The sequence below is a fragment of the Annulohypoxylon truncatum genome (assembly GCF_022578515.1).
Source record: "Annulohypoxylon truncatum strain CBS 140777 unplaced genomic scaffold F4807scaffold_4, whole genome shotgun sequence".
NCBI classification, from domain to species: domain Eukaryota; kingdom Fungi; phylum Ascomycota; class Sordariomycetes; order Xylariales; family Hypoxylaceae; genus Annulohypoxylon; species Annulohypoxylon truncatum.
Window position 1 is genome coordinate 584,323 of NW_025953790.1, and position 26,779 is coordinate 611,101.

General features: G+C 48.6%; 15 protein-coding genes across 15 annotated transcripts; 4 read left to right on the forward strand and 11 right to left on the reverse strand.

Annotated features, from left to right (window-relative positions):
* Nucleotides 1-298: 298 nt before the first annotated feature.
* Nucleotides 299-1,810, reverse strand: F4807DRAFT_263426 (uncharacterized protein). The gene is made up of 2 exons (XM_047994499.1): nt 1,058-1,810; nt 299-1,004 (listed from the first exon to the last, which is right to left on the reverse strand). Exons 1-2 carry the CDS (start codon nt 1,515-1,517, stop codon nt 445-447), a joined length of 1,020 nt encoding a protein of 339 aa, XP_047857904.1. The 5' UTR covers nt 1,518-1,810; the 3' UTR covers nt 299-444.
* Nucleotides 1,811-1,843: 33 nt separating this feature from the next.
* F4807DRAFT_263471 (uncharacterized protein) lies at nt 1,844-3,544 on the reverse strand. The gene is made up of 3 exons (XM_047994500.1): nt 2,245-3,544; nt 1,940-2,174; nt 1,844-1,861 (listed from the first exon to the last, which is right to left on the reverse strand). Exon 1 carries the CDS (start codon nt 3,399-3,401, stop codon nt 2,256-2,258), a length of 1,146 nt encoding a protein of 381 aa, XP_047857905.1. The 5' UTR covers nt 3,402-3,544; the 3' UTR covers nt 1,844-1,861; nt 1,940-2,174; nt 2,245-2,255.
* A 176-nt stretch (nt 3,545-3,720) lies between these two features.
* F4807DRAFT_410906 (thymine dioxygenase) lies at nt 3,721-5,666 on the forward strand. Its single transcript, XM_047996647.1, has 4 exons — nt 3,721-4,111; nt 4,194-4,297; nt 4,368-5,197; nt 5,253-5,666. Exons 2-4 carry the CDS (start codon nt 4,256-4,258, stop codon nt 5,383-5,385), a joined length of 1,005 nt encoding a protein of 334 aa, XP_047857906.1. The 5' UTR covers nt 3,721-4,111; nt 4,194-4,255; the 3' UTR covers nt 5,386-5,666.
* Nucleotides 5,667-5,693: 27 nt separating this feature from the next.
* Nucleotides 5,694-7,385, forward strand: F4807DRAFT_410910 (uncharacterized protein). The gene is made up of 3 exons (XM_047996648.1): nt 5,694-6,017; nt 6,095-7,094; nt 7,191-7,385. Exons 1-3 carry the CDS (start codon nt 5,976-5,978, stop codon nt 7,313-7,315), a joined length of 1,167 nt encoding a protein of 388 aa, XP_047857907.1. The 5' UTR covers nt 5,694-5,975; the 3' UTR covers nt 7,316-7,385.
* On the reverse strand, nt 7,386-8,626 carry F4807DRAFT_410914 (PTPLA-domain-containing protein). The gene is made up of 3 exons (XM_047996649.1): nt 8,199-8,626; nt 7,641-8,030; nt 7,386-7,579 (listed from the first exon to the last, which is right to left on the reverse strand). Exons 1-3 carry the CDS (start codon nt 8,416-8,418, stop codon nt 7,491-7,493), a joined length of 699 nt encoding a protein of 232 aa, XP_047857908.1. The 5' UTR covers nt 8,419-8,626; the 3' UTR covers nt 7,386-7,490.
* A 57-nt stretch (nt 8,627-8,683) lies between these two features.
* On the reverse strand, nt 8,684-10,404 carry F4807DRAFT_410917 (uncharacterized protein). The gene is made up of 5 exons (XM_047996650.1): nt 9,812-10,404; nt 9,553-9,751; nt 9,390-9,490; nt 9,221-9,330; nt 8,684-9,164 (listed from the first exon to the last, which is right to left on the reverse strand). Exons 1-5 carry the CDS (start codon nt 10,194-10,196, stop codon nt 9,024-9,026), a joined length of 936 nt encoding a protein of 311 aa, XP_047857909.1. The 5' UTR covers nt 10,197-10,404; the 3' UTR covers nt 8,684-9,023.
* F4807DRAFT_410925 (uncharacterized protein) lies at nt 10,390-12,016 on the reverse strand. Its single transcript, XM_047996651.1, has 3 exons — nt 10,808-12,016; nt 10,672-10,706; nt 10,390-10,621 (listed from the first exon to the last, which is right to left on the reverse strand). Exon 1 carries the CDS (start codon nt 11,423-11,425, stop codon nt 10,997-10,999), a length of 429 nt encoding a protein of 142 aa, XP_047857910.1. The 5' UTR covers nt 11,426-12,016; the 3' UTR covers nt 10,390-10,621; nt 10,672-10,706; nt 10,808-10,996.
* A 64-nt stretch (nt 12,017-12,080) lies between these two features.
* F4807DRAFT_410936 (uncharacterized protein) lies at nt 12,081-12,891 on the reverse strand. Its single transcript, XM_047996652.1, has 2 exons — nt 12,711-12,891; nt 12,081-12,660 (listed from the first exon to the last, which is right to left on the reverse strand). The coding sequence occupies exons 1-2, from the start codon at nt 12,796-12,798 to the stop codon at nt 12,224-12,226; spliced, it is 525 nt and encodes a 174-aa protein (XP_047857911.1). The 5' UTR covers nt 12,799-12,891; the 3' UTR covers nt 12,081-12,223.
* Nucleotides 12,892-13,804: 913 nt separating this feature from the next.
* On the reverse strand, nt 13,805-14,413 carry F4807DRAFT_456736 (uncharacterized protein; the record flags this gene model as incomplete). Its single annotated transcript, XM_048000926.1, has 1 exon — nt 13,805-14,413. The coding sequence occupies one exon, from the start codon at nt 14,411-14,413 to the stop codon at nt 13,805-13,807; it is 609 nt and encodes a 202-aa protein (XP_047857912.1).
* A 1,154-nt stretch (nt 14,414-15,567) lies between these two features.
* Nucleotides 15,568-17,898, forward strand: F4807DRAFT_263973 (FAD binding domain-containing protein). Its single transcript, XM_047994502.1, has 2 exons — nt 15,568-17,686; nt 17,739-17,898. The coding sequence occupies exon 1, from the start codon at nt 15,891-15,893 to the stop codon at nt 17,661-17,663; it is 1,773 nt and encodes a 590-aa protein (XP_047857913.1). The 5' UTR covers nt 15,568-15,890; the 3' UTR covers nt 17,664-17,686; nt 17,739-17,898.
* Nucleotides 17,660-19,156, reverse strand: F4807DRAFT_410938 (uncharacterized protein). Its single transcript, XM_047996653.1, has 3 exons — nt 17,869-19,156; nt 17,739-17,810; nt 17,660-17,682 (listed from the first exon to the last, which is right to left on the reverse strand). Exon 1 carries the CDS (start codon nt 18,739-18,741, stop codon nt 18,082-18,084), a length of 660 nt encoding a protein of 219 aa, XP_047857914.1. The 5' UTR covers nt 18,742-19,156; the 3' UTR covers nt 17,660-17,682; nt 17,739-17,810; nt 17,869-18,081.
* A 91-nt stretch (nt 19,157-19,247) lies between these two features.
* Nucleotides 19,248-21,211, forward strand: F4807DRAFT_410939 (Endonuclease/exonuclease/phosphatase). Its single transcript, XM_047996654.1, has one exon. It carries the CDS (start codon nt 19,906-19,908, stop codon nt 20,959-20,961), a length of 1,056 nt encoding a protein of 351 aa, XP_047857915.1. The 5' UTR covers nt 19,248-19,905; the 3' UTR covers nt 20,962-21,211.
* Nucleotides 21,212-21,359: 148 nt separating this feature from the next.
* Nucleotides 21,360-22,596, reverse strand: F4807DRAFT_264123 (uncharacterized protein). Its single transcript, XM_047994503.1, has one exon. The coding sequence runs from the start codon at nt 22,439-22,441 to the stop codon at nt 21,371-21,373; it is 1,071 nt and encodes a 356-aa protein (XP_047857916.1). The 5' UTR covers nt 22,442-22,596; the 3' UTR covers nt 21,360-21,370.
* Nucleotide 22,597: 1 nt separating this feature from the next.
* F4807DRAFT_264126 (uncharacterized protein) lies at nt 22,598-23,843 on the reverse strand. Its single transcript, XM_047994504.1, has 2 exons — nt 23,414-23,843; nt 22,598-23,361 (listed from the first exon to the last, which is right to left on the reverse strand). The coding sequence occupies exons 1-2, from the start codon at nt 23,733-23,735 to the stop codon at nt 22,847-22,849; spliced, it is 837 nt and encodes a 278-aa protein (XP_047857917.1). The 5' UTR covers nt 23,736-23,843; the 3' UTR covers nt 22,598-22,846.
* Nucleotides 23,844-24,207: 364 nt separating this feature from the next.
* On the reverse strand, nt 24,208-26,638 carry F4807DRAFT_410942 (Sec1-like protein). The gene is made up of 2 exons (XM_047996655.1): nt 25,288-26,638; nt 24,208-25,231 (listed from the first exon to the last, which is right to left on the reverse strand). Exons 1-2 carry the CDS (start codon nt 26,425-26,427, stop codon nt 24,593-24,595), a joined length of 1,779 nt encoding a protein of 592 aa, XP_047857918.1. The 5' UTR covers nt 26,428-26,638; the 3' UTR covers nt 24,208-24,592.
* Nucleotides 26,639-26,779: the final 141 nt, after the last annotated feature.

The following is a 26,779-nucleotide window of genomic DNA, read 5'->3' on the forward strand; positions in this document are numbered from 1 at the left end:
AGCGGAAAGTGCGAATTGTGCGATGAAATGTATTTAGAGAATCGTTGAGACCTGCTCTCACAATCGCTGATTGTGAGAAAGTAGGAAAGATACGATGGTTGTAGTAGTGGTTTATGTTGCTGAGTTATCATCACATTTACTAATAAGGGGCGTGGCAAACTTAACGTAGGTACCTACTTGGATTGGGCTTGGAACACTTAGAACTTCCAAGGTTCCCCAAAGTGTCGGCGGGGTGTTATATATTACTTGGTATCCATGCGCAAGTGCCCTTGAATCACATCCATTTATTTCGACCGTCAACATCAGCAAACTGTTTTCGTTACTGCGTTTTATTGGATCATTCAGGTGTTACTTAAGTGAAAGAGCAAACACTAAAAGCCATAGAAAAGTCCCAACCCGATTTCCACACTTGGTAATGTCCTTCAAACCGGCCCGTCTTCGCACTTAATCAGTTGGATTATACTTTCCGGTCATACGTTTGACGAAGTCCATCATGTGCTCCTTCACCTCCGCCACCCATTCGCCCAATCCTGCTTGAAAAGCTTCTTCGGTGCGGTTCAGGAGATCAGCCGGGAAACTCGGATGTTTCTCGTCGACAAAGCGCTTCTCGATAAGTGCCTTGAGGTGGAGGCGGCCAGTTTGCTCGTGGGCACGATGTGCCAGAAAGTCGGCAGAACGGTCGACGGGCGGAATGAACGGGAAGAAGTTGCTGTGATCGATATCGTCTAACTCGCCCACGGGGTAGGGGCATAGCTTGTCGGTTTTGACGCGTTTTCCCTGCCAGTCCTTCATGTACTTCTTTAAGGGGCTGATGACGTCTGGGAAACCGAACTGGCGTCCCGTCATGTCGATGATCCATTTTTCCTCCTGGATGTCGACGACCACCACGGTATGGAGAGGGTAGGTCTCGGCAGGACGGTCGGGGTTTCTTGAAGGAGTCATGTAGCGCGCCAGAATTCGCGGCTTCACGTCCACGCAGATCAACTCCATCTTCGTCGCGATACCTTTCTCTGTGTAAGCCATGCCCGTATTAATTTCATATGAATAGATTGCTTACCTTCCAAAAGTCGGCTTGCCAGAAGGCCACAGATGCTTGCGGCAGCGTTGCAGTTCTCGATCGAGATCGCTGCCTCCTTGTGCTTGACATCGGCTGTGACACCCTCGGGGAATGAATAATACCATGGATTGAACGGAGGTGTTGGGTAGATGTGCAGATGAAGTTCGTTGTTGTGGAGCTTGATCTGTACCAAGGGTCTTCCGTATAAGCACTCGCGGAAAGTCAGGAAGGTAGCTTTCATCAAGGAAGCGGCTCTGAGCAGCTTCTGTCGATTCATTCTTCGCTGACATTGAGCCTTATGGGCCTCCGAGTGGTTTTGTTGACATAGGGTGTTGCAGTAGACGTCGGGACGCTCACCATCTTCATACTTGGGCACATCATAACAAATCATGCATGTATGAAGGTCGATGAGCACCTCAGCATCACAGCTGGCACATCTGAGAGTCTTGATGGCCGCCATGATCAGAAACTGAGGTTGCTGTGTGGAAAACGAAGATTGAAAATGCAGCTTTACCCGAGTGTCAACATTGTTTTCGGGAAAAAACTAATAATTTTACCAAGGCCACTGACATTATTTTACACCATTCTCCGTATCATAGGCGACTCATGGGGCGGTCCGCTTTTGCAGAGAATAAACAACGTCCTAGGATGGATGAACAAGGTACTTTGTTCTTGTGTGTTCATGATATTCGTTCATAAGAGGACGGCATTGTGGATAATACTCTATTAACTGGTAACTTAGCAGGAAGATCTGACAAGTTTGGTGAAAGGGCTACGATATATCACAACGTGCTTCGTCAAGCCCTGCATTTATAAGAATGTTAGACGGTCTCGAGATTAATACGGCGGTATACTATCAAAGTGGAAAGGTGATCGACTTACATTCAATGAAAATAAAGCTATTATAATCGTAATACATCTATTATCCCTTTGATAAATTCGTTATACGTTCATCGGACCTATGTGGTAGAAAAATAGGGGTAATGACTTACTGGGTATTTAGGGTATAACAATTCTTTCACCCCTTAAGACAACTCATTTCAAAACACAATAGCCTTTGACCTACCTAGTGAAGACTGTAGTGCTTTGATTCTCGGTCTATTGGCTTTTATATAACCTATAAGATCGTCATCTCAAAGCTTTTCCCGCTAGGATAAGACGAGCAATCGCGATGATGAACTACCTACACCAGAGATGTTCAACCATCCTCATGCAACATCAAGATCTCAACGGCATTCCCGCCCATAACCGCCCTCGCAGCCTCGCTCCCATCCCCCAACGCCTTCCTAACTGACTCCGCATTCCACGTTACGCTCTCCCACTCGCCCTGCTCATCGCTGCCGAGCGGCGGGAAGAACGGATGATCCGTCCCGAACATCAACCTGTCCACGCCGCTAGCGTCGATCGCCGCCTTGAGCCCGACCTCCGAGTACACGACCGCGTCGAGGTAGATCTGCTCTTTCAGAACCTGCCATATCGTCCGTCTGCTCGGCCCCACCTTCCCTTCCCTCACGAGGTGTCCGTCGTGCACGATACAGCTCTCGATGCGCCCCGCCAAGAACGGCAACGTCCCGCCGCTGTGCGCGAGGACCATACGGAGCTCTGGAACTTGGTCGAACACGCCGGCCAGGTACATGCGCGCGACAGCAATGGTAGTCTCCATCGGGAAGCCGAGGGCCAGCGGGAGAACGTGTCCGTACTCAGCCGCGCGCGGGCCCCAAACCTCGCTCGGCAGTCCATAATGAGGGTGTAAGAAGACGGTCAGCTTGTTAGCGGCCAGGGCGCGGAACACTGGTACCAACGCCGGGTCATCGAGCCCGTTTCCCAGTCCAGACGTGCCCAGGATGACGCCTCGACAATATTTCAGGCCACGGACGTGTCCTACAGCAGCGAGGAGCGTCTCGGGAGGTGCAGTCAGGGGTAGCGTGGCGAAGAAGAAGAGGCGGCCTGGGGCTTCGCCACACATGTTCGAAAACTCTTGGTTGATGGACTTGGCGGTCTCGCCGGCGTCCTCGGGAGCGAGGAAGTCCAGCCAAGGGTTGGCAAGCGAGATAACTGAGATATCGATCTTGTGCGTGTCCATAAAGTGTAGCTTCTGCTTTAATGATGAATAGTGAGTCGTTACAGGCCGGCCGGGAAGGTGAGAAGATGGGTTCTCTGGGGTTTCCGAAGTACTCTTGTCTAATGATTCGGCCTCGGCGGGTAGGATAATGAGACGCGGTTCCTCGGCGCCGGCGAATTTCCGGATTAGGGGGATGCTGTCTCTAGATTCTAGGAGTTGGACGTATGCTGGAGGATACATATGAGTGTGGATATCCACCACGCGATGTGTCGGTGAGCCCATCGTGCCAACTTCCCACAGTTGTAGCGTATTAGGGTGAAATAGCTCGTTTTTCGTATATTTAGATATTGAGACGATGGAAACAGTTGAAATTGAACGAGTTGGTTATGAGAAAGCCCTCGTACTGAGAAGTTCCTATTGGCCCAAGTTCTTAGTATTCGTTTAGTTGCTTCTGCCTCTGTGGAAGAACCCCTATTTTTAGTTTTCCTTATGCTACATGCAAGTTATCGTCCCAGGGTAGTGGAGGGACATACAACCTAGAACCAAGATACAACAAACCATATATCTTACTAAATGGATCGATCGAACCTTGGATCTTCTGTGTCGTAGTAATACCCCACATCTCGTGTGCTCCATTTGGATGGAGGCATCTTATCTATTGTGGAGTCCCTAGATGCCCGCCTTGGATGTATTAAGTAACTCAAGATATCTCCGATATATGCGGGCGATACCCGATCATTTTTACCCGAGGCGTCGATGTTATTAGTCATACCTATGTGTATGTGCTAGATCGAATTGAACCAAGCTGTATCGCTTCATCTAGCTTCGGATTGGTTGATCAAATACTTGGCCGCACTGATAAGGAGCCTGCGAAAAGACCAAACATTCTTAGAGATTCGAATCTTCACGAGGACTCGCTTTCTATCGGAAGTGGCCGACCTCCACTCACTTTAAATCAAGCATCGTAGTATAATTTGACGACACTACTTATAGTAAGTGAGGGTTTTATCCTCGACTTCCTGCACGGCGAACCATACTCTAGCTAAGCTCGTCTACTTTCGTGTGAACGACTAGTTTTCGATTTTTGAAACCAGTCCGGTAATTTTAATCTGTACGTTTATAAGCCGAAATCAGCCATGGAATCAGCGGCAGTAAAAAGCGAGGGCCTGGTCATCCCGGTAGGTCTCCCGGGATATATACTTCATCCTAACATAGAAGAACAAGTGACTAAGCACAGGGAACACATAGCTTATTGACTTCTCCCAATTCCTCAATGGAAACCCGGAGCAGAGGAGGGAGACGGCCAAGGCCATCCTTCACGGCTTCCAGACCGCTGGGTTTATCTACCTGAAGGGTTTACCCATCACGTCCGAGTACCGTAAACATGTGTTTGAGACGTCAGCGAAGTATTTCAGGCTGCCCACCGAGACCAAGATGTCTCACTGCTGGTCGACGCCAGAGGCGAACAGAGGCTACTCTGCTCCGGGCCGCGAGAAGACCACGACGTTGACAGACCCAAACGACGTCAAGAAACTGAGGGATGCCGCGCCCGACTTAAAGGAGAGCCTGGAGATCGGTCGCGAAGGCGTACCTGACCATTCTAACCACTGGCCGGCTGAGGAAGGAGAGTTGGTGGGCTTCAAGGAGACGATGCTCGATTTCCATAATAAGTGCAAGGATCTTCATATGGAAGTTATGCGCGCCATCGCCGTCGGTCTAGGCATCGACGAGACATGGTTTGATGCTTTCACCGATGAGGGGGACAATACCCTACGACTTCTTCACTACCCCGAGGTCAAGAAAGACGTCTTCACCATCAACCCTGGCCAAGTTCGCGCCGGAGCTCATAGCGACTATGGTTCCATCACGCTCCTCTTCCAAGATTCTCGCGGTGGTCTGCAGGTTCGGAGCCCAACAGGCGTCTTTGTTGATGCGACACCTATCAAAGATACATGTGTGGTGAATGCCGGTGATCTATTGGCTAGATGGAGTAACGACAACATCAAGAGCACCATCCATCGCGTGGTAGAGCCGCCATCGGGCGACGGTGATGTCTACCCGGCTAGATATAGCATCGCGTAAGTTTATTCCACCCCGATTGGTTTGGAGAGTAATAATTAACTGTGCTTCAAGGTATTTCTGCAACCCTAACTTCAAGAGCTATATCGAGGCCATTCCCGGAACGTACGCAGCTGAGACGGAGAGGAAATACGAGGGGATCAATAGCGGCCAGTACCTAGTCCAGAGATTAGCAGCGACTTACTAATAGTCACATTATGCCGGTTTACTAGGAGGGTCGTTTCAAGCTATGTCTCGCGAAGATCTCGTGGTGGTGTGGTATGAAGTACAGCTGTATTCAATGATCGCCAGGACCTGAAGTCGTGGAAATCAGATATTGGGCCAGTGGATGTTCCTGATATCGGACTTTGCTCCTATTTGTAGTTGATCGCGTTTTCAGGCTCGACATTGAACGAACCAACACGAGTGCAAACTTGGGTTGGTCTCGAAGATCCGCATCCTTTTATTTAAACAAATCACATTTCAAAAGAGCCCTGTGACTTATGCATTAAAATGCTCTTATTCACGTAAAGATATGCCAAAATAGGAGAATGGGGTGGAATCATAGGTGGGCCCACCCGCTGAAGAAACGTCATTTACAGCAAGGACGAACCGCCGGGTCACAGTGGACCTTGCAAGGTTCCGGCGCTGATCCTACAGCCCTACTCAACTAACAATTAGTGCCGCAGGGTGCCCGGTAGTACTAGGTTCTAGGCTCGTACTTTATCTGAAACTTTCCATCTCGACCCTCAGCTTTAAATTCCTACATCCAATATTCTTTCTCGATGGGGACACAAGATGAAGAAGACACTGTTGTTGTGTTTTATCCATGGCTTCAAGGTAAGCTACCCTCTATCCTGCGATATTTCCATCCCATTTGCCTCTTTCTCCCGTTTCTAACTGATAGCCAATAAAAGGGGGGTGACGACACCTTCGGCGAGAAGTCCGAATTCGCCCAGCATCTCGCCGCCATCGTCCGCGTTGCCCTACCCAAAGTCTCCGTCCGCGCTGTGACATATCCGCGCTATGAGACCCGAGGCGACTTAAAGGAATGCGTCGGCCGCTTCCGCGACTGGCTGCTAAACAAAGTCATCGACCTCGAAGTGGCCAACGGCACGCACTCCCCGACCGTCGATCCCTCCGTCCGCGTCATCCTGATTGGCCACTCGATGGGCGGCATCGTCGCAGCCGAAACCGCCATAGCGATCGCATCCGAAGTACCCATCACCCAAGACGACGCCGACAGCATGGCGCCCAACGTCGGCGAGCCGCTAACCAGCGGTCTCATGTTCCCCTACATCCAAGGCGTGCTAGCTTTCGATACCCCGTATCTAGGAATCTCCCCCGGCGTCGTCGCCCACGGCGCCGAGGGCCACTACAACAACGCAGCCGCCGCGCTGACACAACTAAACGGGCTCTCGAATATCTTCTGGGGCAGCTACAACGAAGCAGCCAGTAAAAGCGGAGCGAAGAAGCCGCCCGCAGCGCTTCCCGCCCCGGAGCCAGCAAAAGAGAAGAAGCAAGAGAACGGTTGGGGATGGGGCCGTATGGCAGTAATCGCCGGCGCAGCCGGAGCCATCGCGGCGGGTGGCGCGGCAGCCTACATGAATCGCGAACAATTAAACTCGGGATGGTCGTGGGTCAGCTCCCATCTCGAGTTCGTGGGATGTCTGGCGCGAGGGGCGGAGCTTCGAGCGCGCGTATCGCGCATGGTGCGTCTCGACAAAGAGATGGGCGTCGGATTCGCCAACCTATATACGCGGTTAGGAAAGGCGGCGTCATCCAAGGAGGTCAGCATGGTGGGCACCGTCATGGGGAACCAGCGCACTTTCTGCAATCTGCCCGCTAAGAAGGACGCCGGGTTGTGGTTGGAAGCTATAAATGATAAGACGAAGGACGAAATTGGAGCGCATATGGGTAAGTTTGTCTCTTTTGTTTCTCCACTTCCTTTTCATTGTTCGGCCCCATATTTCCATCCACCAAGTACGCACAAGCTAATATACCTATGCAAAGCTATGTTCGAGCCGAAGGAGAACCCTGGATATCGCAAGCTATCCGAAGATGCTAAGCATCTCATCGTACGCTGGACACGTAACGAGTGGTACGAAACGAGCACGCGCAAATCAATCGAAGCGTAATCGTACATCGTGTACTAAGTTTGATTCTGATGTATATTTGTTTTTGATACCTAGGAACACCCTATATGGTACTCTATCCTTCTAGGGTATCCATGAATATATTATTTCACCCAAATGGCATTAGAGCTCGATGTACTGTTGTGGCGTTGTGATATATGGCAAAGGATGTCCAGCTCTATTTTGAAGCCTTCTTGTCCGACGTCTTAGTTCCCTTCATAACCTTCCTTCTTTGAGCCATCATATGCGTGTATAGGATATAAGCCGCTGTAATTCTGACTGTTAGCAAAACCACTCGTCTCAATAGCAAATGATAAACTCCACTTACACGGAGGGTACACCAACGCCACGTATCCAAAAAGCACCGTCGAGTACAACGGGCTGACCGCCTCCTTAGCAGGCTCAACAGCACGCCAGATCAGGTACGCCTCGCTAGATATACCGACAGGATAGAGGATAAAGAAGGCGTGGTATCGCAGCCAGTGCAGGACGTACGGCGGCTTTCCACCCGACGACAAACCCAGCGCAAAATAGGAGTACCGGATTATCTCGGTCGTAGCCCAGGCGACTAGCATCGACGAATAGGCCAGGCTCGAGTAGGTGTCACCGCTATCGCTACCGAGGGCGAGTTCGGGAAAGAGGCCGGTTACGCCCCATACGATCGCGTATCGACTAAAGACTTGCATGAATGTCGTGAAGAAGGGGGCACGGACGACGCCTGTTTATGTCATTATCAGTTAGCAAGCATTCGATGTGCTGGCTATATTGATATATGGTCATATGCACCCAATTGGGCTCAGGGGGGAAAGAGCAAAGTAGCTTGTCAAAAACACAAACACATGGCCCCTCCGCGTATCAAGGATATACAGTGATAGTCAAGGCATACCTAGTATCGAGTGCAAGACCTCCATACCAGCCAAGGTCTGCGTCCATTTGCAGAATTCGCCGACTGTCGGGTATACCAACAGAGGTCCACCTGTTGCGTTCGCGCCGACGACGCGGCCAAGCACGGTCAGCCAGAGGACGGCAGACACAGCATTGTAAAGGATCAGGTAGCCGTTCTTGATAGGCGATGCCTTCTTGGTGGGTTTCGCAGTGTCGGCCATACTGACTGATCGTCGACGTTTAATAGCTGGTATGTGAAGCAGAGAGAAGGGAAGAATCGATGTTGTGGGAAGAATTAAGCTATGTACCTTATCTTGTTGGCAGGTGGGGAGCTGAAAATCGGTTGGGGTCCATCGACTAGACCGATGCAAGGGACTACTGACGCTACTACTACCGACAGGGCTACAGCTCACTGAGCTCAGCTACACCAATCTTGTGCGGGAAGTCCTTTTCTTAGAAAACAAGGTGAGAAAACACCATGTTCACATTACAACTACGGTACCTACACACGATACTAGGTATAATATAAGAGTTACCACTTATGGTTACCCTCTGAAGTTGGTAAACTCTGGCGATTTCTTATGAGAAATCGGAAACTCCCGCATTGGAGGACATTGTACTGCAGCCATTATACCCCATAGCTTCCATTTGTAGGCGGACCACCTACTTATCATTAGCTACCTAATGTACATACCTACCTAGGTGTCGGCATAATCTACCTAGGTAGTAGGTAGCAAAAGCAACCGGAACCCCATCCATGATAGCCTGTCAGCCTGTCCACCCATTAGCGTACTACGTAATAAATTCAATGCCCCAAGTTAAAGCCCTAGTCGTCTGTCAGATCGACAAATACAGGGGAGCGCGCAGGTCGTGGATTGTCGTCGCTCAAGTCGATAACTTCTTCTGCCTTTCGTTTTAATTCTCGCTTGATGATAGGCTTGCGCTCTTCCTTCACATCGTTACCCTCCTAGTCCAAGTTAACCACCAAGATGCATTATAAACGCAAAATAATGGCATACGTACCTGCAGCTGTTCGAGTCGCTCTTGGGCCAGCTTTTCCAATTCCGCACGCGACATTCGGGCAATGTTCGGAGATGGGGATCGAGGAATAATCATCTCACGTTTAAGAGCATCTAACAAGTTAGAGCTATCGGAGAATTCAGATATGCCATGGTTCTTTATTATGACATACCTCTTGATCTGTAATTGAACCGAAACACTGCGACCGGCCCATCGTCGAGGTCCTGCACGTCAACGAATCTAGGAGTATAGGTTTTCTCCGGTGTTGAAAAGCTTGGAGGCGTGGTTAGCATTAGGTCATGTCCGATTCCTATCCTTCAGTACATAGTACTCACGACGTCCCATGCGATATCGCTTTACCCTTGAGACTCTTTTCGGATAATTCATATCCAGAAGAGTTGCCGGCTTTGTGATGATCGTGTGTGCTGAGACTATACCCTTTGTGTCGGCACCGATAGACTTTGAGCTCGATAGTTCCAAGATTCTTGGCAACTTTCATATCACTTTTGATGCGATCCTTCGACACGTCGTCAACTAAAATATGGATGTCAACCCGTTAACCCGACGCCCATATGAAGTACAGCGTATCAGTACCTGTTGTAACGGCGGCGAACTTGAATTTCTGAGCCTCCCATCGCCGTGTTATGTTGTTATACGACCGTTTACTGTAGATTTCAGTTACATCCTCACCATTGGTAAAGTCGTCTTTGGTGATCACGGTACCCCGAAGACGAGTCCCATCAGCCGCGAGAGAAAAATGAAGGCAATGGTTTTTATAGGTCCAATCGTAATCTTTGGTAAGGCGATACTTAACACCGAAATTAGCATCATTGACGCATTCGATGTATTTTGTGGAAGTAGGGCATTCTGCCTCTCTAATCGAATGTTCCGACGCGTCGGGATCATCGTACTCAATAGCATCGCGTCCTGCGACTACCACGGTGATTTCTATACCGGGGAGCTCCTCCAGGATTGCCATGACGAGAAAAGTAAATCCTAGACAGATTCTTTAGTTCCATTCAGTTGGGTTTTATGTAACGAAGTGGGCGAGAAGTAATAATTGTGGGTTTACTAGAATGATGTTCAAGCGACAAACGCCAACAGAACGCAACCGCGTCGGGGCGTTGAGAAATAAAGTACCTGGTTAATAAATTAGGAGGGGCACGGGGCACCTTTAATTGTGTTACACGAAGGCACGAACGACGAAATTTCAGCGACGGAAGGCATAGATGATAAAAATCTGCCGATACTAAATTCCTACTAGGCACCTACCTAGTAAACTTAGTCTCATAGGTAAATTACGATTAATCGTGCTAAAGAAAACATCACCCCATCGCTATTACCTAGCAGCCTCATAATAACCTATAGGTGGTAGGAATATTTGAACAAGAAGAGAACCATCCAGTAGGTACTAACCTGCTATAACAAACAACATTGACTAAACCCGTGTCGAGGAAAGCACAACGCCTAGATCGTTTAGGTGTACAAGGTATTAAGTCATTCCTTTCCCCTACCTCTATGAATCAAGAAAAATCAACGTACCTAAGGTTTTCTATTGTGATTGGAATGCAAGTGTTAATGTTCTACTAGGTATTATCATATCTCACATCATAGAATATTGTAACATACGTAATATCTGATTTACATCACTTCGTACGGCTCTCCTACTCAAACAGCCATCTATACTTAGCTCTTCACAAATTTACCATCACGCTCCTATTTCTTTAAGAAGCCCATGTCGAATGCCACGCCTTTTCCCCAATCCCTGCATACACAGTACTAATCCGTAGACGTTACAGAAGCAAGGATTGTGATATCAGATGCGATAGACGGAGCCGCCGGGGCAGTCGTAGACGCCTTAGAGTCAACCTCTGTGATCTTTTGAGGTCTGACAGCAGCTATAACGGTATCGATAGTAATCCTTGGCGGCACACTATCCACCAACTGCTCCGAAGACGTCGTATCCTCGCTACTCTGCACAATATCCATGACAACCTGCGTAGCAGTAAACCCTATGGTCGGTGTTAGGCCAAGATCAGAAATGTTGGCAGTCGGAGTTGCGAGGACACTGCCAATGCTATTTGCGAGAGTATCATTTGACATGGCCGGCTCTGCCGCAGAAGAGTCGTTGCCGCCGAATAGGGCGATGTTGATCTGCGGTGCTATCCCGAGGAGAGCCTTGGTCACTAAAGAGTAAGTCTTCATCATAAATAGTTATTATGTATGAATACGTCAAACTAGTTCGGATGTAGGATAATCCAAGTGGTGTTAGTGAAGGTTCCGAATTCGCGGGAACTATATGGTTCATACAAGTTTTAAAAGTTCGAGCGATTAACACGGGTGTATTTCAGACATCGGAATAATGCGCCCTAGGTATTCTTTCGGTTCACTACCTAGTCAGATATGACTATGGAAGCTGTCATAGTTGGTTTGCTCCAGAACTCACCCCTAGTAAAAAGAAATTGCTCAAGGCGAATATCATGCAAGGAGACCGCCTTGACGTGAGTTGCCTTCGATAAGACGAAATCCATTTGAAATGAATAAATACTGCCAGTTATCTCGTCAGGATTTACAGTAAATTGAAACTGAGTCACCCATGAGTGAGATATATGAATATATTGTAACGATTAGATAATTCGTAACCATGGCCGGGGCCAGATCATCTCGAGAAAGCCAAGCTCACCAAGAGAGAGACGTCTGACTGGATTTCGCCTTGACATACGTCGCCCCTATGTATCAAGGTAACCACTGAACCTCGAATGATTTGAAATTAACCTTGAGTGACCCGGTCGCGTTTTTCTCTGGGCGAGCCACCAACGGACTGATATCTAGGGTCCATTCTTCGCCACCTGCCTCATCCTCATCCGCGAGCACCCAGCATATTTCCTACGGCATCCATAATTAGTAAAGCTTTCCCTTCATAAGAATCTCGGTACATAGTGCTTGTATTAGGAGCAATAGGTTCGCAGAAATCTCGAGAAATCTCGATTTCAAAAAATTCCACCGCTAAGATAGTGAAAAGGGGGGAGCGTGAGTAATATCACCTACTCGCAGCGGAACCCTATCAACAACGCCGCCATCCTTATCAAGAACGACCCTATACACCCAAAGACTCTTCCCGAGCTCGTCACCTTCGCGAACAACTTCGATGGTGACACCACCTACCTTGCCGGGCTCAATCTCGTTTTCCTTCAACGTCAGGGGCGCGACGCTCCAATCGGCCCAACGATCGCAGCCTACGGTGCTAAGCTGCGGCTGTCCGAAGTAAAACTCGATGCCTGTCTTGATCCATTTCTCGGGCGGAGATACGGCAGCATCAGCGAGGCGTCTTGGCACTAGTAGGAGACCTGCTTGGTCATATCGCTCAGTCCAGTCCGCCCAGAAAGTGACACGGGCTGATTGAAACTTCTTGAGAAGGCCCGAGACGGTATTAGTGACCGGAGCTGGCTGGCGTCAGCAAGCAGCTAGAAATATATACGTGGATGGTCATCACCACTGAAGACATTCGTGCCTGGCGGCTTCCTCCAGATGTCAGTGCCTGGCGGAGCTTCGAGGGAGAAGGGGGTTTTTGTCGTGGTCATAGTGGAATATAGAACCGCAGCAGATTAAGTAGACACTGCTTGGAATAATTAAAAATTATATCAATGAAATTATGATATATATTCCTGGCTACCACATACAAGATAATAACTTGCCTGAAAGTCGGGGGAGACGAGCTACTTTATGCACCTAAGGGAATCTCTGCCGATGATGGCCCGGCGGCCCTAGCCGCTCGTCAAGATCCGTATACCTAGGTACCTAGATACGGAGTTGCTGAGTTCATCCAAGATCAGGTGTGCAATATTACCTTGAGTCGAAAGTGTATTGGAAAAAATACTACTTGGCCGCTACTTGATCCTCTTTCACAAATAATTGGCTAGTTATATGTCTCGAATCGACGATGTCTTGTCTGTATCGGAGTTTCCAAAAGAAGCGGGGCTCTTCATGAGGGTGAATGTGGGATAACTTCTCCGCAAAATAGTGCGGAGCTACTCTTTTCGATGTCTAGCGTACCCACGCATGGTACAGACACCTAGATACGGCTCTTAACACAAGGGCTGTGCAATACTAAAGGCTAGCTATATATCTTCGATCGCTGGATTAGGAACCTAAGGACTCGAGAAAAGTTATTCAAATTAAAAACTGTCGATAGCGCTGTATAGGTACTGGGGTTTTGCAGAATATGTTTATCGATAAAGCTTCTAGCCAATAGGTAAAAAGATGCCGCGCCTAGATCCCACCATATTCTCAAGTTTATTGTGGTATGAGCCGGTGCCACGTGACATACCCGACGTTATTTTGTGCCTCGCCCCTGTTACTAATTTACGGCATACTTTAACAAAAGTTGTATTATGTAAATGAAACGACGTACGTTCTGGGGGACTGTTTATTATTCAAGCATTACTAGCACGCATAACAAGGGAGGAAATTGATATAAAGCCATATACCATTCATACCCTTAGCCCGTCACTACCTTGGTGTATATGGAGGAAATTTTTGAAAAGCTAGAAGGGTTGCTCCGTCTGATACTTCTGCAAACCATGGCCATCATGGAAGAAACAAGGAAGACGAAGAAGATGAGGAGCTCGAGTCCATGGAATCTCCTCCCTCAAAGTATACTCCACAGAGGTAGTTTAACTGATCGTCGGTCACCGGAAGCTCCAGGACGTAACGACGATTTCTAACAATGGCGCTTCTGTTCCTTGTCGCTGGATCTACCGGCAAGGCTCGAGGGTCGTCGCGAGAATAGTCGTATGTTTGGAATATGTCGGGTTCGACTAACGTCGCAAATGCCCTCGTCCATGGGTAAAATCCGGAGGGAGCCCTTTCTACTGCCATCTGAAGATAGCCCCGTCGCGTGCTGATTGGAGCACGACGTCCTCTTAGGAGGACTAGGAAGTGATATATGAGATCTGAGTTCATAGTAGTTGTTCGGGGGCAGATGTCAAACGTATGCAGGATCGTATTGCAACACGGACAGCCGTGAATGGCGCCGTCGAATCCCGGGGGGCCGACACAGATTGCTAAGTCATGACCGACGCTGTTACAGTTCGCGCAGCGACGCGTATCGTCAGTGTTGTGTCCACCGCCATCCGCCGAGCCCGGGACATTGGTGGACGGATGTGCCACGATGGTAGGATCCTGGGATATATCCATTGTTCCTGTCCAATAGGAAAAACCGATATGACGTGATTTGGTATCGCCAGCATACGGAAAACCCGTTGGTAAATTAAATACACGTAAGAAAGAACAACAATGTTTAGACTTTTCTATTTCTTTCCTATAACGCATGGTACTTACCTGAGATAAGTAGGTACTACTCGTAATTTGCTAAATGGAAACTACGACCTAGATTTCTAAGTTATATCACTCAACTTTAACTTTAACATTCGAAGGCTTTTATAAAAATCGAAGATGGCGGGGGTTCAGGAAGTTGGAATTATTTGTATGTCCCTTAGAAACGAGGGGAGTTTGGCTAGAAGACGGTTGGGTGAGCGTACCGAGGCCGTTAGCAAGCTTTGCTCAAAGAGCAATAGTATCCGAAATTTCGTCGCTGATAAAGTCCGTGAAATAGTAGAACTCCACGAGTCGAAAGTAGCCAAACTACTTGATGATATCAAAAAAGGAATTGTTAACCTCGCTAACAACGAAGAGGAAGCCCGCGAGCTCGACGCAAAGCTTAGCAAAGACCTAGCATCCCTCTCTGCATAAAGGGGTAGTTTGAGAACTTCGACGAAACGTAGCCAAGCTGTTTCCCCTCGATTCAGCGTTCGTCAGTCTTTGCGCTCATCACCATGGCCGCATTTCCCCATGCGCCTGTTCATGCACTTCTGTCACGGAGTGCCGCCGTATCACTATCGTCGCGGCAAGGGACAATAACCCCAGACCCTCGATCGTCTTATGCGAAGATAACTTGCCGCTAGAGACATTTTGGGCGTCAAAGGGCGAGGATGTTGACATCCCCAATGGCCCATGTCGCTCACCCATACCACTTTCATTGGCGAAGGGTAGTAGATATAATATACCTGATACAACTGAGTAATCAAGAGACCTATCCGTAGCTGTCTGCTCGACAGCAACTTTAGGGTACCTTTCTATAGATCGGTTGCGGCTATAGCGCGGTCTATTTGTATTGATTAATTTGGTTTAAAGAGAGCAAAAATTGACCGGGAGTGCTGACTGTGGGTTGCCTTGACGAGACAAGTAATCGGACCTAGAGGCAGCCTTAGCGTCTGGATGTTCTTGGCTATCAATTAGCGACACAGGTTTATATTTTGTGTGCCATTATACCGAAATCAGAGATATTAGTTTGGCCAGCTGATAGAAACCTTTCCAAAAATGTGTCACTGACTGTGGTCGCAGAGAACATCATCGTCAAACCATAAAGGGGTTGATAAGGAGGTCGGGATTTCTGAAGTAAACCCCGCATCGTTCGTCCGCTTAAGCCGATCTTCGCAGCGGAGAGCCCGGGGTCACCATCGATCCATAGATCTATTTCGTGGCTTGAAGCGGCACTTGCCGCCTAACGAAACGACTGATAACATCTGATGGATACGGGTCTATAAGTGCTTAGATTCCGGCTTTTCATTACATCCACTTCTCGTCGCTCACCCACGCCGCTTTTAAACACGCGATGATTCCTGTCGCAATCGTCGGTGGCGGTCCGGTCGGACTCGTTTCCTCAATTCTCTTATCTATGAGCGGCATAGACCATGTCGTCTTCGAACAATATCCAGATACGTCGATCCACCCGAAGGCGTTGGGCATTAATCAAAGGACGGTCGAGATTTTCCAGCACTTGGGAATCGAGGAAGAACTGATCAAACACCGCGCCCCGTTTGACTCGGTATCTCATACCGCCTGGTACACCGGCTTCGGGAAAGGCGATGTCGAGATAGTGAAAAGGGAGGCTTGGGGCGCCGGAGAGCGCGCCCAAGAGTACGAGCGCAACAGTCCTGCTCAATATAGTATTTTACCACAGATACGCTTAGAACCCATCTTGAAGCGCCGAGCCTTGAGCTTAAATCCGAAGGCCTTACGTTACAATATGAAAGTTCTAAACGTAATGGAAGAAAAAGATTCGGTGATTCTTCTCGTCCGTACTAAAGCCGGATTTGAGGAGGAAGTTCGTGCGCGGTACGTCCTAGGCTCCGATGGCGGCCGCGGCTTTGCGCAAAACATCGGGATCGATTGGGAAGGAAAGCAAGACATCGTAGAGATGATGACTGTGCACTTCAAAGCCGAACTTGAGGCCCTCCATCCCGATAAAAACGTCTTTCTCTCTTGGCTTATCAATCCGACCATGAGAGGTAGTCTAGGGACTGGCTATTGCTACCATATCGGCCCTTATTATCCGAAGAGAGAAGCAAAGTCGGAGTGGGTATTCGCTTTTCCTCGTCTACCGGAAGATCCTAAGATCTTTGACCGCGAGGATACGATCAAGCGCATCCAAAGGAGCCTAGGGATCCCTGGTTTAGACATTGACCTCTTTAGCATTAGTAGCTGGACAGTCAACGCGGTTGTTACAAATGAATATAGAAGCAAGGACGGGAAGATCTTCCTGGTTGGAGACGCGGCTCATCGATTCCCGCCATGGGGAGCGCTTGGGATGAACACGGGGATCCAAGATGCTTATAATCTCATCTGGAAGCTCGTATTGGCCCTCCGATCGCCTGATCCAAAACGTTTCGATAGCCTTCTCGATACCTACGAAGTGGAGCGAAAGCCTATCGCCCGTCGCGTTGCGTCGAATAGTCTGTCGAATATGCTCAATCACGGCAACGTGATGGATACCGCTGTCGGAATCTCGCCGGATGCGAGCATAGAGGATAATCTTGAAGCGGTGAGAGCATTTTCCGATCCAAGCCATCCCCAGCATAAAGCCAAGAGGGATGCGGTTAAGAAGGCGTCCGAGGATCTAGATCTTGAATTCAACGCTCCCGGCATAGAGATTGGCTGGTTTTACCCGAGCGCAGATATAAACCAGGAAGGCGATAAGACACGCCACGATGGTCAAGTGTTAGAAAACGGCGAGTACGACATCACGAATTATCACCCTTCAACTATACCGGGCCACAATTTACCGCATGCTTGGCTAAAAAAAGGGGATAAGGAGGTGTCTACGCGGCATCTGATCCGACTCGACTCATTTGTACTTTTGGCGAATTCTTCTCAGTGGGTCCCGCTCCAAAATAGGCTTGTCGACGTGGAAGTTATCGATGGCAAGGGAGGATGGGCAGATCGAGACGGTACATGGAGGAGCTTATGTAATGTGGGATCTACGGGAGCTGTTCTGGTCAGACCAGATGGCATCGTCGCATGGCGAGCGCGAGAATGGACCCAAGAGGTGACAGAATCGGTTTCATCTGTATTAGATGTTGTCTTAAAACTCCGCCACGAAGATTAGTAACCGAAATGCCATTTATGTAAGCACGTGTTACCAATGAAAATTATTCTTGTTTCACAATGCTTACAAAATAAGCCACGATCAGTCAGCAGAAACACCAGCGCCGCGGGGCTGCTACTGCCCCTTTTCCTTGGTTAACTCTAACATGTGAGCTCCAACTAATCTTCCATCTGCCATCACTCTTTCCGTTTGACGGACGTACCAGATGAGAAAAGGATATACAAGGTCGCATACCAGAGACAAACCGCCGATGAAGATGCTCATCGGGTGAACGAAGTAAGAGTGCGCTTCCGGCCAGTACCACCACAGTAAACCGTTACAGAAGGCCAAACCGAAGAGCGATCCAGTAATCCTGCATAGCCTATCCAACATTAGCTCCAAAGAGTTCCATTGAGTCAATTCAACGTTCATAGAGAAGTTAAACACAGCTTATAATAATTGGAGTGTAGCAGCACGATACGTGAAAAATAGGGACCATAGGTAAATTGAGGACGCACCAAATTATATATCCAGTACCTCCAGAATGGCCACGGATGATGAGCATTGCCACGCTAGAGCTGCTAAGAACAAGCTGCGCAACCCCAGCAGACCAGTAGGCCAACTCGGTCGTATCATACCCATCCTGGCCATAGTACCATTTGCCGGATTTATCGCCAACGCCGATCCCCGGACGCGACAACCACCACGAAGCGAAGGCATAGTGACCCCAGCACCCTATCGCCAGCATGAGAGCCAGGATCGAAGCCATATGGCGGCCGATGAGCTTGTTGGTGGACGCCCACTCCTCGGGCGCGTACCGCACGGTGGTGTAGATCAGGCCCAGGTCCAGCAGGAGCCAGAGGGTGAAGCCGAGCTTCTCGAACAGCATCTCGGCCACGTAGAACCCGTATACGATTTCCCAGCTGACGTTGATGGCCAGCCCCAAAAGGGGCATCCCGTACGAGCGCGTCTGGATGCTACGACGTGTCATCAACACGTACGCGACGCCCCAGAAGAAGACGCCGGAGCCGAGGCACACGGTTGATACCGGCACCAGCCATTGCGGCGCGTGTGAGGGCGCGATATCTGAAGATCCCATTCTCGGAAGTTGTCTTGAGTTTAGTTGTGACCTGCGAATAATGAGCAGCCTTGTGTTTGTTGAAGCTTAGAATATGGTGCTTACCCCGGCATCTTCGACCCCTACATGGTGGGCCTTGTTCACAGAACCGTAGCATCGATTTAATGGCTCTACCTAACCTTTGATGGGCAAGTTTGTGGTGCACAAGCCACAACACCAACATTTATCACCAGAAGATGGAATTACATTTTCGGATATCAGAATTCAACGAATAGTTCTTATAGAGAAACAATCGTTAACTATTTCAATTGAATGAGAACATTCATTTTTCAAGAAACTAGTTTGAGAAATATTATTTGGCGGGATTACGTCGACTTTGGTGACGGTGAATTTGAAAAAGGCACTATGTAGTAAAAGTTTCGGTGTTCGTTTTGTTAACTTCCAATGGTTTAACATCCATATGAGAGTTTTCAAAACCGCGTTACCTAATCAGCATGTGAAATATCTTACATAAGTAACTGTATTGCGGTATTACATACCTACTACCAATGTAGATGTGATGTGACGGTCTGGCTGAGATACGGGGTGGCTACTACGGCGCTATGCGCGAGAACGCTGCAGGACGGTGCGCTAAATGAGCTAACTGTATAGGTAGTCGGCGCCGTTCAAGACCATCCCAGTTAGCTGCATGTCTGTATCAAAATAGTGATCGTAGAAGTCGCACGCAGACCAAGTCCTTCAGATGTCCATTGTTCGTAATGCCTTATTTCCAGACTACACAAAAACATTCTCTGTGATATTTACAGAAAGTCGAATATTCTTAGAGACGAAATAGGAGCTACCAATTGGTAATAGTTTTAGCAGCAGCTACGATTAACTTTCTTCCGTTCTCCTTTTGCTATGCTATAGGTAGTTGAAGCCAACATTCCCAGACCCACTAGTACTCTCAGTACAAGGCTCAAAATATGTAAAGAACCAGAGCTTCATGAAAGCGGAAAAGATCTAAAGTCGATATTCAGAACTATCTGCTTGATGTGATAAATCTCATGTGGCAATATCATATGCAGAAATCCCCAAATAAACCCGGCATATGCATAACTAGGCACTTACTGGAGGCATAAGCCGACCACTAAGAAGGATGATCTCACTCACCTAGACTCATGAATGAGTGCCTATTTATAACGGATGTTTCAAAGACAGACAATAACTCAAATCAAAAGATACCTTCATATCTCGTCTCGTCCATTAGTCATGAGTCAGATATCCCGAAAAGGGTTCAGGCCGGATCATCCGACTCCGCAGCCGTATTATACATACGACAACATAAAACAAGCATGGGAGCAAGCGGATATCAACCCGTCGAGTGAGACACATGGCGGAAAGGGAATTACGAGACTCTCCCTATTTAGCTGGAATATAGATTTCCGCATACCCTTCGCCAAAGAACGTATGAATACCGCCTTAGACCACCTAGAAAGTCTAACGGAGAAACAGCCGTCAACGACGACCTCAGTCATATACCTGCAAGAATGCATCGCGCAAGATCTCAGGACAATCGGGGAGAAACCGTGGGTCAGGGAGAAGTTCTACCTCACGGATATCAACACTTCGAACTGGGCAGACGACTACGGCACCGTCACGCTGGTGGACCGTCGTCTGCGTATCACGTCGTGCTTCCGCGTGCACTACGAGAAGACGCGCATGGGGCGCGACGCCTTCTTCGTTGATGTCTTGCTGGACGGAAGTAGTAGTAGTAGCGGCCGGGCCAAAACTATCCGGCTATGCAACTCGCATCTCGATTCCCTTGATTTCGAGCCCCCTTTCCGGCCGGCTCAGGTGCAGATCATGGCAAAGTACATGCACGAGGATGGCGTGGACGGCGCGCTGGCGGCGGGCGATTTCAACGCCATACAACCGTTCGATAGGACGCTTCACTCGGACAACGGTCTCAAAGATGCGTATCTCGAGTCAGGTGGTATGGAGGACGGCGACGACGCATATACTTGGGGACAGCAAGCGTCGACCGAGGAGAGGGACAAGTACGGGTTGTCGAGGATGGATAAGGTTTACTTCACAGGAGATCTTAAACTGCACAATTTTGAAAGATTTGGCATGGATGTCCAACTTGATGAAAAGATACTAGAGGCGGAGTGTGAATATCTCGTGTCGTCTTACGGGTATGAAAAGCCTTGGATAACGGATCATTTAGGAGTGATGGCTGAGATGGAAGTTGTTGATTAAACCCGATCTTTCTAGGTTTTCATTTTATTTTTTCATATGAAGCTTAAGGACGATAACTTGTTAAATGAAAGGATACTGGGGTTTGGATGGTATACGAAGTAGCACTACTTCCCTAACTCGTATATATAAGCGTTATAAGCTATAACAGCAGCCCAAGTCATAGTAGTATAAAGCATCTATTGACATGATTAAAACTTGCGTATAGTAGAACAGGGGCAATATCACGAATACAGACGTTTATATGAAGCCCGCCTCCATGATTTCTCTTAAGCAAGAAATTCACATCTACAACAGTTCAAATTGTGCCAAATATTTATTGTTTATAAGACACTTCAAGGAGTTTATTCCTCTTGTAGTTCCATCCTGGAAACTAGACCTATCCCCTAATAAAATATGTGGCCATAAGACATCACTGCCTTTTCGACCGGGTATCCGACCACAACTTATCCACGATCTGAAAAACAGCCGTAACATCGCGCATGACAGCCTCATCAACCTTCCCACCAAGCCTCTGCTGTATCTTATCCGGATGCCACCTAACCCGCTCCTCCTTCAACCTCGCCAAAAATTCCGCCTCGCCCACGTCCTCAGGATCAATCCCCAAGACGAAAAAATCCCTCACATTATCCATCCCCACATCCTCGCGCCTCCCACTCTTCACCGGCCACCCAATCCCCTCGACCCCTCCATCCCAGCCCATCCACGCCTTACCATACTCCTCAAACCTCTCCTTCCACCCCCTCTTCCGCCTCCTCTCCTCGCCCCTACGCAAACTACGCTCCATCTCCCTCGTCAACCTCCTCTTCTCCTCCTCCTCCTCCTCCTCCTTTTTCCGTTTCCGCTCCTCGCGGCGCGCCCGCTCCTCCAGCAGCCCCGCGTGCGTCTTCTCCCACATCCGCTGCCGCACGAACGTCGCGTACTCGTCGTCCGTCATGCGCTCGAGCTCGCCGTCCGGCCCCGGGCGCGCGTTCGGGTACACGTGGATCGGCTGCCCGTACACGTTCTCCCAGTACGCGGCCCCCTCGTCGTCCGCCATGGCGTCGAACAGCGACTCCCGGAACGCCGTCTCCGTGTCTAGCGGCTGCGGCTCGAACGGGTTTGGTGGTGGTGTGGGGGAGCGCGACCGTCGCCGCTTGTGACGATGGTGGTGATGTCTGTGTCTATGGCGGCGGTGGGATGTGGGATCTTGGTCCGCGCCATCTTGTTCGTGGTCGCGGTCGCGATCGCGGGAAGAGTGGCGATGGGAGCGCGAACTCTTCTTTGATTTAAATCGGAACTTTGAGGTCTTTTTCCTTTCCCTCGTCTCTTCAGTCTCCTCCGGTACTTCTGCTGACGCTTGTTCTGTAACAGGCTCTGGTTGCGGAGGTGGCGCCTCTTCGGGGGATTTGTGAGGTTCTATTATAGGCGATTCCGAACGGCGGTCGGGGTTGATGGAGGAGAGTATATGTTGCCTTTTTGGCGAGCCTGGTTCCGTAGTCATCGTAGGTGCATGTTGTGCAGCTTTCCCCTTGCTTCAGAAAGCTAGGAAAGCTGGAATTACATTTAAGTAATCGGAAGTTGAAGATGGTAGAAATATGTACATCAATGATGCATCTGATAAGAATTAAGCTTAAACCTTCATCTACGGTTAAGTGAATTAGCTGGGAAACCACGCCATTTATATGTGATAATGTCATAATCCCGTTTAACTTATTCCTCCAAGCAAAAAGTCCAATGGCACTCAGATGGCTTTACTAGTCTCATAAGTTTCATAAGTATCGTTTTGGAAACACATTAGACTAGGAATCTGATAGTAATAGCATGCCTCTCAATAAATGAAGCTAAGCTAATTGTCATCTCGTAATAATTGGGTATCATGAATGTTCGTCTCATGTTGAGACCTCTCTCAGTCCTCCTCGAAGAAACCCCCTTCGCTATCACTCGCATCCGAAGGTTCGGGTTTCTCGTTGTGCTTCGTTTTGCCTCTGCCTTGGGTACTCGTAGTTTCGGAAGTGGTAGAGTTCTTCGTCTTGGTATGACTAGTTTTTGCAGTCTCGGAGTCCTTCGCATCTTGCTTGGCGGAAGCCTTCCTCCTTAAATCCCCACCAAGCTTCCGTTCCCTGAGAATGATAAGTTCTCGGACGCCCTTTGCTGACGCTTCCTCTATTGCTTTCCATAGTGGTGGTCGTTCGTTGCGTAGCGCCTGCGCTGCGGAGCTGGTATCTTCTTTCTTCTCTTCTCCTTGCGCCGTCACCGGATACAGGCTAACATAACGCTCTCTGTATGGGAAATATCTGGCGTAGATACTGTCGATTTCTGCTCTGTGTAGATCTGCCTTCAACGTCTCGATCTCTTTCTCGTCCGTGGCTGTCTCGAGCTGGGATTTGATCTTCTTCACGAGTCGGTCCGCTTTCTTTCTTTCTATATGTATTGTTAGATTTGAATCATTGACGGCGTGGAAGTGTAGTCGTACCAAAGAAGCGGACCATATGATACTTCTTGATCATGGCCTTCCTCTTCTTCTCGTCAGCAGCATCTTCAATCTTCTGTTGATGATGGGCTAGCTCTCTTTCCAAATCATTCTGAATATTTGCAGGCATGTTTTGACCTGTCTTTAATCTCCTCTCGATCGTTCGCGCTCGTTTCTTCACCCAATTGATGTTATTCGGGTTCATCTTAGCCTTCTTTTTGGTATTAGATCTCTTGGGCGCATGGGATCCGGCGTTGTGGTCGCGAGTCCCTCCATTCCCCGAGGTTTCGGCATGAAATTCGGAGAACTTTCTTTTGGAACCCATATCGAGTACTGCCTCCGAGTTGTCAATGGTTCACGGATTCGCCGACTTCGAAGTTCGTAATCTTGTTGGGTGTTGGTCGTTTGAGGATGAACATTAGCAGAAACATTCATGAACTTTTAAGTGGGTTTTTTCTTATCAATATCTGCCGCCAAATCGTGTTAACTTTATGTATTTATGGGGTATATTGCCGTATTAGTGAGTATCTGCTATATTAATATTAATCTAAGCAGCATATGGTCGTTTAGAAGGACTTGTAGTGGCTAAATCCACTAATATTGCTATCCCATAGTTACAACCCCTGCCTTTACCGTAATCCCCTACCTAACAACATCAATATCAATTCTTCAAAACAACGAGGAAAAACCAAAGCACATAAGTAACACCAAAATAAATGTAGAAAATTGATCTATCTCACTAGTATAAAAATACAAAAATAAAAACATACAACACCGGGGATTCGCTGGTCGTCACCGACCCAACTACTGATCCGGCGGTAGCCAGCTTATCTATGGGAGAGCGGACGGGATCCCGAGTTTTCTAGCTCCTATGGTCGTATGTGATAGTGTTATGAGTTATTGGCATTTATATCCCTTCTTTGCACACAACAGCCTTTCCGAAAATGAACATCATTCCAGGTACGAACTCTCACTTTGATAACAACAATTGACCCTTACGGCAAATTAAATAGCAGCAACTCATTTGAATGTGATTTTTCCCATCCGCGATATCCCTTAATTTCACCTATCGAGTACCTAGCTAGATACATACCACCTAACAGGCTACTCACATGAGAACGCAACATCCCAAAATCCGTGAAATCCTCATAATTAATTAACTAACCTATCCTATCTATCTCCCTACCTCCTCCCAAGCTCCTTCCTCAGCTTCCCTGCCGTCGTAGTCGGCGGCGGTTCCGGCCACGATGCCACGGCATCATCCACCTCCTCGAGGAACGTAGCCGCGTTATGGACGTTAGTGCCACCCAGCACGACCCTCACACCGGGGGACGAGGCGTTGATGCCGGCGATCGTCTTGGCCTCCTCGTATGTGGCGCCGCCGATGATGAAGACGACGATGTCCTGTGGTTTGTCGCGCGTCGTCCCACCGCCCTCGACGAACGGGTACTGCTGTTCACGCAGCCGGCCCTTGATCAGGTTCTGGAGCGTCGTCTCCAGGTGCGGCGAGTGCTGCGTGTAGACGTTTTCGACACCCTTAAGCCCCTTGATGGCCCGTGCCCCGGAGAAGATGCCCCCGGACTCGAAGATATCCGCGATGCCGCCCCCTGCTTGGGACTGCTGTAGGGAATGGTGGTAGATGAGGAGTTTTGCTACTAGGTCTGCTTGTCGCGCGGGAACACCGCCAGCGGCAGATAATAAGTCTACTAGCATAGCTAGTGAGTTTGACGGGTGCTTCTCGTATCGTAGAGCGTATAGTGCTACGAGTCCAACCTTGTTCTCGGCAGTGACTGATGGAGACTGTATTAACTTTTGAACATTCTGCGCCGAGTTAGTATCGTAATAAAAAGGGCCTATCAGGAAGCCAGGTGATATACTCTTAAATCAGTAGCATGATTATCATTACAGGCCAAGCTCTGCTCAACCTCGCTAACCTCCAGCAAGTTCTCAGCGCCCACCCTTCGGCTAAGTTCCGAAACCAAGGTAACGTGTTTGCTAACATTCCCGGAGAGTTTCCTGAACTCCGGATACTCCTCAATGAATCGCTTCATATCCGTTATCGACTCGATATTAGCATTGTTCTTCGTCTTGGATTGGTATTGTTCGACGTAGTCCTTGATGTTCCCACCAAGGTCGCCAAAATTCAAGTACATATTCTTCTTAAAGAACGGATCCTGGTCTTGCGATAGAACAATCTCTTTGAGTTCTGGTCGTACTTCCGGAACGTCGTCTAAATTCACTCGGCCATTATGAATACCCAGTAACTGATGCACCATAGCTTGATATGTCCATTGGTTGAGTAGCGGTGTAGCGGGGTCTTCTCTTCGGTCTAGGATGAGAAGTATCGGGGGCGTATCGACTTTTCGAAAGTCAAATAATTGTTCCTCTTGGGTCATATGATATCGTACTTCAGTAGCCAGCTTTTTGGCTAACAGACTGTTCCTCTCATACCGGATGAGGGGCTTCTTCTTAAGCGACAGTAGAATAGCTATCAGTCCATCTGTCGTCCGTTGCAACGAGTCTGGATTCCACATATCCGGACTGCCACTCCATATCCTCTGCTGCGGCAAGGTAAGGTTGAGTGAAAAGAGGTCGGGGTTGATGACGAGATAGTCGGCGAAATGTTCCTGGACTTGTTTGACAACTTCGTGGTCGTCGGCTTCTGCTAGTCTTTCTAACGACGATTTCTTTACGACATTGCTGAAATACAAGTAATATTCGCCGTACTTAGGATCCCGCAATTCATCTATCAAGAACTGGATTGATTCTGGCGATGGCCGGACAAAAGATAGACATCTGAGATGGCGCATCTTTTCGCGGTTCTGATTATCCAACCTGTCTGTGAGATAGACTTCATGGTTGAGCAGAGACGACTGCGTGATCGCGGTAGAGACGATCGGGACAGTGTCCTTGTCTAGAAGGAGTATCTTCATCTTTGCTGATGGGGTCCCCGATGCGCTGTCTCCGGCCGACACCATCTTAGAGATGTAGCCGGAGACGGCTTGGACGACATCCATCTTGTTCGGCTCAGTAAGACACTGATGACAGTTTTCAGAACTCTGTCGTATTTGAATTTAGAATGTATTTAGTTCGGTATAACTTGGGTCTCAGCTCTTTCTCCCGGTGAAGCTCTAGACTTGGAAGATTATAATTGGTAAAGTTTCGGGCGATGGTTTAAGAGTTCTTTATGAAGTAAAACGAGGTGATGAGACTCAAGTTTAAGCTCTAGGAAGCTTCAACGTTCAATTGAACATGCCGCCTAGAGGGTAGTACCATGTACCACTGGAGATCGTCACAGAGCAGGGGTTCGGATGCCGGATGACGTTGCGGTATCCGATACTTCCTTTCCCTCCTGTCATCGGCGCGGGT

What these genes read in the sequence shown, in the direction of transcription:
- F4807DRAFT_263973 (XM_047994502.1), top strand. Translation starts at nt 15,891, where the DNA reads ATGATTCCTGTCGCAATCGTCGGTGGCGGTCCGGTCGGACTCGTTTCC.
- F4807DRAFT_410910 (XM_047996648.1), top strand. Translation starts at nt 5,976, where the DNA reads ATGAAGAAGACACTGTTGTTGTGTTTTATCCATGGCTTCAAG. An exon ending in GTTTTATCCATGGCTTCAAG is followed by an intron (nt 6,018 to 6,094) that starts GTAAGCTACCCT and finishes AGCCAATAAAAG; the next exon opens with GGGGGTGACGACACCTTCGG. An exon ending in CGAAATTGGAGCGCATATGG is followed by an intron (nt 7,095 to 7,190) that starts GTAAGTTTGTCT and finishes ACCTATGCAAAG; the next exon opens with CTATGTTCGAGCCGAAGGAG.
- F4807DRAFT_410906 (XM_047996647.1), top strand. Translation starts at nt 4,256, where the DNA reads ATGGAATCAGCGGCAGTAAAAAGCGAGGGCCTGGTCATCCCG. An exon ending in GCGAGGGCCTGGTCATCCCG is followed by an intron (nt 4,298 to 4,367) that starts GTAGGTCTCCCG and finishes GGGAACACATAG; the next exon opens with CTTATTGACTTCTCCCAATT. An exon ending in CCGGCTAGATATAGCATCGC is followed by an intron (nt 5,198 to 5,252) that starts GTAAGTTTATTC and finishes CTGTGCTTCAAG; the next exon opens with GTATTTCTGCAACCCTAACT.
- F4807DRAFT_410925 (XM_047996651.1), bottom strand. Translation starts at nt 11,425, where the DNA reads ATGATGAAGACTTACTCTTTAGTGACCAAGGCTCTCCTCGGGATAGCA.
- F4807DRAFT_264123 (XM_047994503.1), bottom strand. Translation starts at nt 22,441, where the DNA reads ATGACTACGGAACCAGGCTCGCCAAAAAGGCAACATATACTCTCCTCC.
- F4807DRAFT_410917 (XM_047996650.1), bottom strand. Translation starts at nt 10,196, where the DNA reads ATGGCAATCCTGGAGGAGCTCCCCGGTATAGAAATCACCGTGGTAGTC. An exon ending in GTTCGCCGCCGTTACAACAG is followed by an intron (nt 9,752 to 9,811) that starts GTACTGATACGC and finishes TCCATATTTTAG; the next exon opens with TTGACGACGTGTCGAAGGAT. An exon ending in AGCGACTCGAACAGCTGCAG is followed by an intron (nt 9,165 to 9,220) that starts GTACGTATGCCA and finishes AACTTGGACTAG; the next exon opens with GAGGGTAACGATGTGAAGGA.
- F4807DRAFT_410942 (XM_047996655.1), bottom strand. Translation starts at nt 26,427, where the DNA reads ATGGATGTCGTCCAAGCCGTCTCCGGCTACATCTCTAAGATGGTGTCG. An exon ending in ATCATGCTACTGATTTAAGA is followed by an intron (nt 25,232 to 25,287) that starts GTATATCACCTG and finishes AACTCGGCGCAG; the next exon opens with AATGTTCAAAAGTTAATACA.
- F4807DRAFT_263426 (XM_047994499.1), bottom strand. Translation starts at nt 1,517, where the DNA reads ATGGCGGCCATCAAGACTCTCAGATGTGCCAGCTGTGATGCTGAGGTG. An exon ending in GGCAAGCCGACTTTTGGAAG is followed by an intron (nt 1,005 to 1,057) that starts GTAAGCAATCTA and finishes ACACAGAGAAAG; the next exon opens with GTATCGCGACGAAGATGGAG.
- F4807DRAFT_410936 (XM_047996652.1), bottom strand. Translation starts at nt 12,798, where the DNA reads ATGACCACGACAAAAACCCCCTTCTCCCTCGAAGCTCCGCCAGGCACT. An exon ending in AGGCACGAATGTCTTCAGTG is followed by an intron (nt 12,661 to 12,710) that starts GTGATGACCATC and finishes GACGCCAGCCAG; the next exon opens with CTCCGGTCACTAATACCGTC.
- F4807DRAFT_410938 (XM_047996653.1), bottom strand. Translation starts at nt 18,741, where the DNA reads ATGGGATCTTCAGATATCGCGCCCTCACACGCGCCGCAATGGCTGGTG.
- F4807DRAFT_264126 (XM_047994504.1), bottom strand. Translation starts at nt 23,735, where the DNA reads ATGGGTTCCAAAAGAAAGTTCTCCGAATTTCATGCCGAAACCTCGGGG. An exon ending in TCATATGGTCCGCTTCTTTG is followed by an intron (nt 23,362 to 23,413) that starts GTACGACTACAC and finishes CAATACATATAG; the next exon opens with AAAGAAAGAAAGCGGACCGA.
- F4807DRAFT_410914 (XM_047996649.1), bottom strand. Translation starts at nt 8,418, where the DNA reads ATGGCCGACACTGCGAAACCCACCAAGAAGGCATCGCCTATCAAGAAC. An exon ending in GGTCTTGCACTCGATACTAG is followed by an intron (nt 8,031 to 8,198) that starts GTATGCCTTGAC and finishes TGACATAAACAG; the next exon opens with GCGTCGTCCGTGCCCCCTTC. An exon ending in GGCGTTGGTGTACCCTCCGT is followed by an intron (nt 7,580 to 7,640) that starts GTAAGTGGAGTT and finishes TCAGAATTACAG; the next exon opens with CGGCTTATATCCTATACACG.
- F4807DRAFT_263471 (XM_047994500.1), bottom strand. Translation starts at nt 3,401, where the DNA reads ATGGGCTCACCGACACATCGCGTGGTGGATATCCACACTCATATGTAT.
- F4807DRAFT_410939 (XM_047996654.1), top strand. Translation starts at nt 19,906, where the DNA reads ATGTTTCAAAGACAGACAATAACTCAAATCAAAAGATACCTTCATATC.